General features: G+C 33.9%; 2 protein-coding genes across 2 annotated transcripts; both read right to left on the reverse strand.

Annotated features, from left to right (window-relative positions):
* Nucleotides 1–5,008: 5,008 nt before the first annotated feature.
* On the reverse strand, nucleotides 5,009–5,789 carry LOC110876770 (protein Dr1 homolog). The gene is made up of 5 exons (XM_035977127.1): nucleotides 5,705–5,789; nucleotides 5,517–5,611; nucleotides 5,367–5,435; nucleotides 5,123–5,257; nucleotides 5,009–5,017 (listed from the first exon to the last, which is right to left on the reverse strand). Exons 1-5 carry the CDS (start codon nucleotides 5,787–5,789, stop codon nucleotides 5,009–5,011), a joined length of 393 nt encoding a protein of 130 aa, XP_035833020.1.
* Nucleotides 5,790–7,450: 1,661 nt separating this feature from the next.
* LOC110879617 (protein Dr1 homolog) lies at nucleotides 7,451–9,539 on the reverse strand. The gene is made up of 6 exons (XM_022128116.2): nucleotides 9,285–9,539; nucleotides 9,113–9,175; nucleotides 8,384–8,473; nucleotides 8,189–8,283; nucleotides 8,035–8,103; nucleotides 7,451–7,925 (listed from the first exon to the last, which is right to left on the reverse strand). Exons 2-6 carry the CDS (start codon nucleotides 9,165–9,167, stop codon nucleotides 7,749–7,751), a joined length of 486 nt encoding a protein of 161 aa, XP_021983808.1. The 5' UTR covers nucleotides 9,168–9,175; nucleotides 9,285–9,539; the 3' UTR covers nucleotides 7,451–7,748.
* Between the last annotated feature and the right edge of the window lie 3,260 nt (nucleotides 9,540–12,799).

Consider the following 12,799-nt stretch of genomic DNA (forward strand, 5'->3'; position numbering starts at 1 on the left):
TTATCATTTTTATTGACCGATAAACTATAACACATTGACACGTCCTCTAATCAGCTCAAAACTTTCTACAATTTGCGTTGTTCACTTAATCTTGATACATAGTGATTCGATTTTAATTAAATGTAATCATTTTTAGCAATCAAATTGTTAAGTTTAAAATATAACTAATCATCATTTAGATAGCATGTGACTTTTTTTTCTTTATATCTAATAATTAGGACATCCTTGAAAGACAGTTTTTCTTTAAAGTTTAAAACATACATATTCCAATGAATCACATAATTAAGTTGTGATATCACTGATTTGAAATGGGCATAGATTCTCATTCAATTCAAACTTCGACCCGATTTCCTTGGATTCCGGGTCACATCAATGTTCACAAACATACCCACAAGTCCTTTTTGGTAATTTCACTAGAGAATAAAGGGAAGGAAACAAAGTAAATATGTAACCTCACTTTCTTGGTGGGGTTAGAGATAGAGAGGAGAATGCTTGACTCACCTTTTTTGTGTTTTATTGACCAGAAGGATTTCAGAATCACCAACACAACACCAAAGAATTACAGATGCACTCAGACAGCAAAAAGAACACTCTTTTTCCCAATACAACCTTTACTGCATACTGTACAAGCTATGTTTCTAGTTTACCACAAAAAAACATCATACATGATCACTAAAATAATACTGCCCCTCTGAGTTCTGGTGGGTTCTGGTGGCTTATGGCTTATGGATCCAGCAATCCATTATTGGCTGCAAAAGGAGCACCCCAGCTTTTGTTAGGTCTATTCCATGAGCAACATTCTTCAAGACTTGTGTTTAATATTCGTCCCTCGTTTAAAAAAAATTACGCTTAAATGATAATCAAGTGTCTCTACCATTGTTCCTATAGTCAATTTTGTAACATCTGGCCAGTCATACCAATCAATATTGTGTGTTTCGTTCATAAGAAGCTTACGGCTTTGTATTTTTTACCGGAGTCAAATTAAAATTAAACTTCCAGAAGGTCACACATTATATAATCACTCCAACCCAAACACGATTAAATATGAAGTTTTATCTCCTTTCTTCTTCAATCCAAGTATATCTTTCTCGTGCACGAGGTGATGTAAGATAATTCTAAGGTGTTAGATATTTATTTAAGAAAAGAGGACTGATTTAGAAATGAGCTATAACTTGTTCTCATATATCTATTTTTTGCAGTTAGATTTGTATATTTGTAGATTTGTTTTTTATAGTTTCAAATTCGGATTTTTGTAGTTTCTTGAGTTTTGTTTTAACACTTTGTGATTTGTTTTTATGACTGGATTTGAAGAAAAAGATAAAAAGAATAAAGGAATAAAGGGTACATATGGGTCTCTTTCTGTCACATAGTCCATTTGTAGACAGTTTATGTCAAAGTTTCACCAGCCAATGCCCTAAAACTAGGCATTTCTGGGCCTAGAAATGGCCCGCTTTTCAATAACATTATTTTCAGAAATTCCAAAAGTGAAGAGCTTATTACGTAATCATTTGTAATTATATGCACATATAGTGGATGTACCAACAGTACCCAATAATGTTGTATCTCATTTTGTTTCAGGAAAGAAAATGTTTAGCTTTCTAACAAAATTACAAACAAAAGGGCTTGTAGGCTAACTATATAAGGTGTGTTAAAAGGTGTTTATTCTTTATTAATTAAAGATTTTAGTTTTATAATGAATAAATGTATTGATTGAAAAGTAAAATTAGTATGTGAGTTAACTGTTATAATAAAAATAATAAAACTGCAAATTAAAAATATTAACTTCCTTTTTTGAACGACGTACGATTAGAACGTTGTTAACTTGGTTATTAGTTAGTATCACCAAGTTAGTATTAAAATCTTCCTTGGATTCGAACCCAGTACTTTCAAGAAAAACAAAGTTTCCCACCTCCCTGCCAAGAGATCATTGTAAAATCATTAACTTCCTTATTTTGTAAAAAAGAAAAAAACAATCAATCATTTGTAAAGAAGACATACAAGACATCTCCCACGCCGTTAATATGAATTTGTAAATATAAAATAAAATTGAATCTTAACATTTAAAAATATTTTTTGATTATAGAATTGTTTTAAATAAAAGAAGAAAGATATAAAGATAGTAAGGAAGATGTTCAAATAGAAAATATAGTTTGGGTAGAAAAGATAGGAAGTAATATGGTTGTAACATGTGACAAAATTGAAAAATAAAGGAGAATGGTATTTTAGCCAATCGTATCTCATTTTCTCCCTTCCTCTTTCCCTGCAACTTCAAAACTCATCATTTTCAAAAACCCACCATCTTCAATCTTTTCTTCACTTTCTATCCAATAATCACAACATTATAGTGCGATTTTCGTCATCAATCAATGATTCAGATACTCAATCAACGTGTTTTTCAACTTTTTTGAAGAAACCAAGTTTAGTTTCATACAGTTTCTCATTTTTTCCCATGATTCTGAACTGAATCACTCGATTCGTTCGATTCGATCGTTGATAAGTGTTCTAAACATTCAAATTTCGTCAATCGCATAAAGAAATCCGAATGAATCGGCTTTAATCTGTGTAAGAATTTTTTTAATTGCGTTTTACGATCTGGATTTTTAAATAAGTCATTGTGTTTTACAAAAGAATGAAAAAACACATTTTTGTGTTTCTAGTCGATTGCGTTTTCGAAACAACACATTTATTTGTTTTAGTCCATCGTGTTTTAGAAAAAGAAAAATATTTCTTTGTGTTTTAGCTTATTGCGTTTTAGAAAAAAAAAAAAAGACTTTTTTTTGTGTTTTTAGTCTATTGCGTTTTAGAAACAAAACATTTCTTTGTGTTTTTAGTCTATTGCGTTTTATAACATAATAAAAAAAAATTGTTTTATGCTTTTAATCCATTGCGTTTTATAACATAATGAAAAAACACATCTTTTTGTGTTTTTAGCGCATTGCGTTTTAGATTTGGATTATACCGGAGTGGTGTTGGAACAAAAACATGACCATTTTAAAACAGAAACATGACCATGTGAAACCTCGTTGCATTTTAGACCTGGAATGTGAGGTACACTAAACTGACATGATCATGTTAAAACAAAACATGATCATGTTGTGAAAGCCAACCCATTACATTTCGTTTTAGACCTGAGGTATAGTAAATTGACATGATCATGTTAAAACAAAACACGATCATGTAACCCAACCCATTGCGTTTTAAACCTGGAAGTATACTAAACTGACATGATCATGTTAAGACAGTAACATGATTATGTTGTGAAACCCCATTACGTTTTAGACTCAGACTGAAAGAACATGATCATGTTTAACAGAAGCATGATCATGTTAAAACATGAAACTGGGTGTACACTAAACTGACATGATCATGTTAAACAAAACATGATCATGTTGTGAAACCAACATTGCTGGTTAGGTAACTGACATGAACATGTTAAAAAGAAACATGATCATGTTGTGAAACCAACATTGTTGGTTAGGTAACTGACATGAACATGTTAAAAAGAAACATGATCAGGTTGTGAAACCAACACCGAGTTTTAGGGCAGACCTGCAGTAACATGATCATGTTAAAACAGAAACATGGCCATATGAAACCCAATTGCGTTTTAGACTTGGAAGAGGTGATGTAAGTTCTGTGAACACGATCATGATCATACTAAAATAGAAACATGATCATGTTGGAACAGAAACATGACCATGTTAAAACTCTGACTATGTTAAATAGAAGTCAAACTCTATTACGTTTTAGACCTGGAGTGTACGTTTTAAAGACCTAGAGTGCAAAATGTTGGAACAAAAACATGACCATGTTAAAACATAAATATGACCATGTTAAAACCCATTGCGTTTTATAACCTGCAACTGCAAAATCTTTGTTTTAGGTTTCATTGCGTTTTACGTATCCGGGTTTTCAATTTTTTTTTTTCAAAAATATAATAATAGTATACTCGTTTCAAAGATAAAAAATGCTCGTTTTCATGGTGTAATTTTTATAAAAAAAATAATGTAGTATGAAAGAGTAATTAACGTTTAAAAAACGAGGGGAATTGGAGGAGAGAGAAGCTATTGTTTTAGATTGACTAGAATGCCCCTACACAAACTCACGCGCCTCCTTTTTTTGTTCAATTTCACTCATGTAATCTTAACCCTTGATTACTAAAGAGATGGACAAAATTACTTTCTATCCTTTCTACCCAAATAAACAAGAAGAAGGTAAGATACATGGGTATTGCTTGAAAGTCAAAGGTGAAGAAGAAGATATTTTAAATCAATTAAAGGGGTTTTTTGTTATAATAACTCATAAAATGACCTATTTGCCCCTAAACAAGATGACAAAGCAGGCAGCTTCCAACAGTCAAATAAGAGGGGTTTTTATTTTTAATTTTGGACTAAAATGACAATAAAAGTGAAATCACAGGGACCCAGATTTATAAGGTTTGAAATTTGGACTAAAATGGCAAAAGTGCACAAACCACAGGGACCAAAATGACAGTTTACTCAAATTTTAAAATTATAAGTAGAGATTAAAGATTTACACTTGTAGTATCTAAAACCTGATATGATATAGTAAGAACAAAGTTGTCCTTAACAGTGCAGATGTTTTTTAGTTTTTTTTTTTGAAAAGTAAACTTCATTAAAACAAACATTCAACCTAAACGGGTAAAAGGTCAAACAACAAACAACACCCTCCACCCAAACGGGCAAAGGGCAGATAATTACAACATATACATCGGATATTTACACCAATCCACCCAACTCATACATTTATAAGGAGTTCTAGTTCGAACCCACCCATACCCCCTCGATTTAAAACATGATAATGTGTATTCTAAAACAACAGATAAAAAAACTGAAACTTAAGAAAAACTAGATCAGATTAAATCATAAAAACTAACAAAAGTTATCAATTCTTCCTACCGCATTTCCTTTCAACAATAAATCATTCATGCTGCTGCAACATGCCTAACAAATAAGATGCAGCTTTGTCTTTAACTAACTCTTACTAATCAGCAAACCTATAGACATCAATTAGAAGTACAAAATACATTGAGATTCAAACAGGTGGTAGTTAACCAACCCAAATGGACTTTATACATGATAGGGTGGTAGGTAAGAAACACCGTTGCGGTTGTGGTCGCGGTTGCAACACCGTTCATTCTAGCACGTGCTTCTGCAAACATCCTTTGCTGCTCGGCTAATGCTTCTTCTTCAGTCATCTCAGCTCCATTCGTGCACTTTCCACCTTTAACAGTGTCCTGTAAAATCATTTCGGTTAAAGTTATTGCATTACAATAGTGACTACTTATTTAACTCCAAACCAAAAACACAAAATCTTATAATAAATAGCAAGAAATAAACGCTTACGGTGGTTTCGACTTTGTGTTGTTCGTATGCAGCATAAACGTCTTCTATGTAATCCCCAAAACCAAGAACCTGAAGAAACGAACGAATTAGTCATAATTAGTTAAAACAAGAAAAACAGATACGGCTATCAAGATTATGTAAGTAACAAACCTCTAATGCCTTAAGAACATGTTCGGGTGCGATTGTTCTTTTGTCTTCTCTACTACACACTTCATTTGATTCTGATGATACGAGATTAATAAACTCTGCAAGAGGGAGAATAAACGGCCTTATACGAGAACTAAAGTTTAAAGCCACTATTTTTAACACACGAACTTAAAGTATAATAAGGGTCTCACCTACACAACACTCGATCAAAAGATCTTGAGTATCTCGCGCAACACGTACATCTGGAGGCAACATCTCCTTAATTATCTTAGTCATTGTATGCTCACCTTTACATTTTATGTATTGACATTATTTTAACGTATGTGGCAGGCAATTAGGATGCTTATCTGCTAGGATGGCGAGCTTAGAATAAGCATCTAGAGGATAGTTGTCTGTGGATCTTGCAGATTGAGTCTCTAGAAGCATTTAAACAATTTTTTATATTTAAATCTGAGTTGTCGGAACAGAATATTTGACTTGATGTTATCTGTAATAATTTGTTTGCTATTTGAGGTACGGTATGGGACGTATTACATAAATTGAATAGTGATAATAATTGTTATGGAAACTTCTGGACAACCTGTTTCGCTCAGTGCCATGCCCCGATGATTCCGCCATCGGTTGGGGTGTGACAGCGCCGTTCATAATTTCCAACAAGGGAATGCTAAGGGAACATAGCGGTGACTGACTGACACACTCCACCTCACCAATCTCACAGGCGCCATGTCACAAGTATGGGGAATATGCCACGTCGTCGGTTTCGAATGATAAAACAAAAACTTTATCAAGTCCAGACTTGAACTTGATAAACTGGGGGACCTATAGATGCATAACCGGGTCTGGACCTTCTTCACAAGGTCGGACCACAACAAAAAGAATGCACATCTTTAAGATCCTTCCCCTCGCCACAATAACAGACGCACATCCCAAAAATGTGTCCTGCCGAATGACGTCATCAAAGTCAACTAGTATAAATACCTCCACCAAGGACAATACACTACAAGTACGATTTTCTGAACCTTCGTCCCAACTTTCTCTTTCTACTTTCTCTCTCTAGCAAATACTTATCCTCACGCCGGAGGGTGGTCGCAGAGTGGCCCTCCCACCTCTGCGACGAGCCTAACGGTTTGTTCAGCGTTCAGGTTCAGATTTTCAAGCTATTTCAAGGTCTAATCGTGGTCTTTCAGTGTCTGGCCACCTTTTGGATCTTCACGTACGATATCCTAATGATGCCGAAATAGACCAAAGGTATCATAACAAACGAGACTATCCGCGTTTTGGCCGACGAAGAGTATGATACAGACTCAGATTTGGACTGGTCAAACGATGATAGCCGTTGGATGTAAACCACGTAATTAACCTGTGTAGTTTTTATTTTTAGGTGGTTTATGTTATTTTTTTTTTTTAATTTTAGCAGATCTATGTTTTTTATTTTTATTTCATAAATTTTTTAATTTAATTTATAATAATTTTTTAATTGACATAAAAAATAAACTATTGTAAGAATAATAAGATTTATATCAAAACTAAATGATTTATTTACAAATTAGTTGTAAAAGTAAGTGATAAGTGAAGTGTGAGGTTGTAGAAAAAATAAGGATTTCTAAGAAAAGTTTGAAATTTAATTTGATATCATGCAGTTGTACTATTATCATCAAATAATTAAAACTTGAATTATGTAAAATATTATATATAATTTTAAAAATATCAACGAATAATTTAATATAAAATTGTTAGAGTAAAAAGTGAGTATTCGTTAAAATTTTAAAATTGCAAGTAGAGATTAAAGATTTACACTTGTAGTAATTAGTATTTAAAACCTGATATGATATAGTAAAAACAAAGTTGTCCTTAACATTGCAGATGTTTTTTTAGTACAACTCTTATTTAAAACATGATAATGTGTATTCTAAAACAACAGATAAAAAAACTGAAACTTAAGAAAAACTAGATCAGATTAAATCATAAAAACTAACAAAAGTTAGCAATTCTTCCTATCTCATTCCCTTTCAACATAAATCATTCATGCTGCTGCAATATGCCTAACAAATAAGATGCAGCTTTGTCTTTAACTAACTCTTACTAATCAGCAAACCTATAGACATAAATTAGAAGTACAAAATACATTGAGATTCAAACAGGTGGTAGTTAACTAACCCAAATGGACTTTATACATGATAGGGTGGTAGGTAAGAAATCCTGCCTAATTTTATATTTTAAAACCGGATCTAAAAGTTAGCAGTTGAGACTTGGTTCAGCATCAGGCGGTTTAGGGGCGGTTGTGGTTGTGGTCGCGGTTGCAACACCGTTCATTCTAGCACGTGCTTCTGCAAACATCCTTTGCTGCTCGGCTAATGCTTCTTCTTCAGTCATCTCAGCTCCATTCGTGCACTTTCCACCTTTAACAGTGTCCTGTAAAATCATTTCGGTTAAAGTTATTGCATTACAATAGGGATTAATTATTTAACTCCACACCAAAAACACAAAATCTTATAATAAATAGCAAGAAATAAACGCTTACGGCGGTTTCGACTTTGTGTTGTTCGTACGCAGCATAAACGTCTTCTATGTAATCCCCAAAACCAAGAACCTGAAGCAATGAACGAAATGGTCATAATTAGTTAAAACATGAAAAACAGCTACGGCTATCAAGATTATGCAAGTAAGTAACAAACCTCTAATGCCTTGAGAACATGTTCGGGTGCGATTGTTCTTTTGTCTTCTCTACTACACACTTCATTTGATTCTGATGATACAAGATTAATAAACTCTGCAAGAGGGAGAATAAATAACCTTATATGAGAACTAAAGCTTAAAGCAACTACTTTTAATACACGGATTTAAATTTTAAAGTATGATAGGGGTCTCACCTACACAACACTCGATCAAAAGATCTTGGGTATCTCGTGCAACACGTACATCTGGAGGCAACATCTCCTTAATTATTTTAGTCATTGTAGCTGCACATAAATATAAAATTCAATACGGCAATACCATGAAACAAATGTTTTTACGAACAAGATTTAGCATATTCTACAACAAACCAACAACAGATAACAACTAGACTTAATATTCAAGATACAAGTAGACCTGCAGCCAAACAGGTTTGGCTGGCTGGCCCATGTGCCCATACACAAAGTTGCGTAAAATTCAGACATGTTATACAACCAATCATTATGCAAGTTGTACAAATCAACAGATCAAAACAGTAGTATATGAAGTTTCCCCCAAATTAGTTACTCAAAGTGAAGAACATGCTTAAACATATTTATGCATCATGATCACAATTTAAAAATCAAATAATTATAATAATAATAATAAGATTGATTTTACAACATAATCTGACACCAAGATCTTGCACAGATAGATTAAACAAAACTAAATTCCTAAAGTCATCACAGCAGAATAAAATGAAATCATCCAACGAGATATTTAATTATTTACCACGTTGCTAATTATATTATTTAAAAAAATAAAAAAAAATAAATAAATAAAAACACTGCAAATGAATCTAAAAGTCGCATGAGATTAGATAAATTAACCACAAAATCAAAATCAAAGCTTATTATCAGATCTAAACATGAAAAAATCAAACAAACCTTTCGGTAACGAAGCATCCTCTTTCGTCTTACCAACAATATCCATAGGCTCCATCTTTGACTCTTCAAATTCAACCAAAAAACACACATAATCATCAGATCTAAACCAAATTTCAACAAAAACAAACAGATCCAAACAATAATTGAAAAAAATAAGAATCTGAAAACTCACCGAGAAGATCTAAAACAATGAACAGAACAACCACAATTTCCAGATCGAATTAGAACAGAAACACAGGGATCGGAGGCGTGAACGATGGAGCATGATGGTGCACGATATAGGGGTAGGGGGAGGTCGCAGGCGATTAGGGCAAAATTCTCCAGGGCGCGTGGGGGAGTGAGGGTTGACGCGCGTAACGGCGCGTGGGATGGGGTGAGAGTGGGGGGATTCATGGAGTTTGGGATTATATAAAAATGAAGGTGTTTGGAGTAATAAAGGGTGGGGGTTAATGAACGAACAGGTGGTGTTTGATGAACGGTGAGAGTGATATGAGGACCGATGCGACTGGATCACCTGCCACTCGTGTGGGAGTCGTTCAATTATGGGCTCAGAAGTTTGTGGATTTTGAGCCCAATATACAAAATGTGAAGTCCAAAAGCTTGGCCTTGGCCAATTTATGCTAGATCCATCCATGGGGATATGGGATGGGGTGATGGAAATGTCTTCAAAATTATCGTGTAATATTAACTACTAGATCTCTCCCGCGTGTTGTGGCTTTGTCAAAACGTAAAGTAACGCGAATTTATACTGTATAATGAAAACGTATTATATTTGGACTAACTCATTTCTAAACAAAATTTACGTCAAAATATCGACCAACTAAAAACGTACATAAAAATATGCGCGAAAACGTTTTATATTTGACCCGACTTATTTCCTTATAAAAATTACGCCGAAACATAAGAAAATAATGTTTTTAAGTTAAAGGATGGTACCACGTTACAGATGTATCGAAACGTAAAGTAACTCGAATTTATACGGTCTAATGAAAGTGTATTATATTTGATCCAACTTGTTTTCAAATAGTATTTACGTCAAAACGTAGACCAACGGAAAACGTACATAAAAATATACCTGAAAACATATTATATTTGAACAAAAAAAGTTTACGTCGAAACATAAATCAACTTGAATTTATACCGACACGTACATATATACAAATAAGCACTTAAAACTCAAGGTGGTCAAATGACATTTCATAAAGTTTTTAGATGGTTAAGGGAGTGTAAGTGTAAAAACTAAAAGTTGAGAGGTCAAAGTAAAAGAAGAAAAAAACAGTTATTGTAGCTCCGATGTGACAGACGCTACAATAACTCATGTTGTTCTTTTATAATAGAGTAAACTGCAATTTTACCCCCTGGGGTTATATGTGATTGGCACTCTGACCCCCTCCCAGGAAAATTTCGCTGTCTGACCCCCAACTAATGAGAAACTATGCAAGATTACCCCCTGGTACATGAAACCGTTTATAGTCCACGTTAGTCTTTAACGGTCAAAGGGTATTTATGTACTTTCGCCCTAACTTTACTAAACCAGGTCCATCTTTATCTTCAAATAAACCATCTAGAATCATCTTCCACACAAACCACCTTCCACCACCTGCACCATCTCTGCCACCCCTAACAACCAAAGTACACCACCATTACTAGCATCCATCAAAAATCAAGAGACTCACCGCGGTAGTGTTTTGTACTTTTCCACGCGTGAAGAATTTGTATAACGTGCAAACATTGCACTGCCCCGGGTGCCCTTATAAAGAGTTGCCATAAAAATATTATGTTTGAACTTTGAACAGGGGCAGAAGAAAGGGAATATGCCACAGAATAGTAATAAAGTTTTAGGAGTGTTCCAATTAGGTCACTAATAAAATTTATTATTTCAATTAGATCATTCTACTTTATTTTGGTGTTCTAATGCTAGATATTATACCTGAATAGCAGGTCATAGTCCTAACATTTATTTATTCAGATTTTTCTTTCTAATGATAAATTCATTTACACGTAACATAACTTGTTTTTCTCAACTTTATAATGTTAATGATCATGTAAATTCCTCAAGCATATCGTCTTCTGGTTCATCGGTTTTGAATCCGGTTTTTGTTTGGTACTTTTTGTTTGGCACTTTTTGTTTCACTTTATGATAATACATGTATAGTGTTTAGCGTATAGTTTCTACTGGCCTTCAAGTTACCAAATCCAACACATATATTCCTCAAGCATATCAAAAGGCAACTGTCAACATATTTTGGTCTTATGGAAGTGGGGCATCGAATGAGTCTCAAGATTCAAGATATGGTTTTGAGGGAGTTCATGCACCAATAGAAGAGGAACGGGAAACGAGGGTGGCGGCCGCCATGGCTTGCTACGACTTCTCCGAATGCTACGGGACGAACCGAGTGGTGCCCACCATGGGACGAGCTGAATCACATTTTTAATTTTTTTTGCATTTCTACAATTTAAAAAAAAAATTTAAACCTATTTCACATTTTTTTTCTAATCCATTTGGCATTTATGTGCTATGTCAAGAATTTTTTTAAATAAAAAACCTAAATAAATGCCATGTAGGATGGATGACCTTCTATTTAGGTAAAATATCTAGGATTGAAACATCAAATGATACTTGAATGACCTAATTGGAACAAAAAAAAATTATGAATGACCTAGTTAGAACACTTTTGAAACTTGGTTACTATTGTATAAAGTTAACCCCGGAAGAAAATACTAATTATGCAAATCACAACCTAATTAACCGATAAAATTGTATCAAAATAACCTACTCTTTCTATTTTTTTTAGAAGAGCAATCGCTAGATTTTCTTGGATAGCTGCATCACAACCTGTTTTTTTACAAGATTTGAACTCCTATGTTTTTCATTGTAAGACATACAATTTAACCACCAGGTGTGCCGATGAGGACAACCAACCCTATTTAATAACTAACAAGTTGTTTTTGTTTTAGAATTTTAAATCTATGGTTATACCTCATTCCAAAATCGAACCAAACCGAATTTGATGATCTAAGTGCACTGAACTTGTTTGAATCTTTGTTATTGGATTTATGGTTCAACTTCATATTTTTAAGTCAAAACTATCAAGCCAAAATTCACTAATAAGTGGTTAGCAGCAAGACTAAACATTTCACAATCCAAATGTAAACAATCATTGCCTTCGTAGCAAGATGCCAGTTATGAATGATTGTTGAGAAGTCTCCATGAAGAACTCATATAGCCTCTCCTTGTCCCTTGATTCAATTAATTTCTTACCGATTTCACACTTGCAACCCGTACTAGTGCACCTTGGTGTCAAAAAGACTAGTCTATTGTTGGTTTAGTTCTGTTTATACATGAAGGAAAACATTAAAACATACCTGTTATAGCAGACAGTGCGTTGGAGAATCCAGTAATGGAGTTCGACATGCTTGTCATCGTGATCTGGTTCCTCCTTAGGGTGCTGACTAATGATGGGGACTTAGAAAACCGAAAAGGGATATCCGCTAGGAGAGGTCGAACGTAATGATGTTATGGCTAATGGGGTGTGTCTAATTGTGTAACTGAGCAACCCCTTAACCTCCACATAATTCTCCTTTTATAAGCACCCAGGAGGAAACCTAATTAGTTAATAAGGGTAATATGGTCCATCAACAATTACCAACTAATTATTTAATAGGTTATAATATATTTTGATATCT

This window comes from Helianthus annuus, chromosome 9, assembly GCF_002127325.2.
Source record: "Helianthus annuus cultivar XRQ/B chromosome 9, HanXRQr2.0-SUNRISE, whole genome shotgun sequence".
NCBI classification, from domain to species: domain Eukaryota; kingdom Viridiplantae; phylum Streptophyta; class Magnoliopsida; order Asterales; family Asteraceae; genus Helianthus; species Helianthus annuus.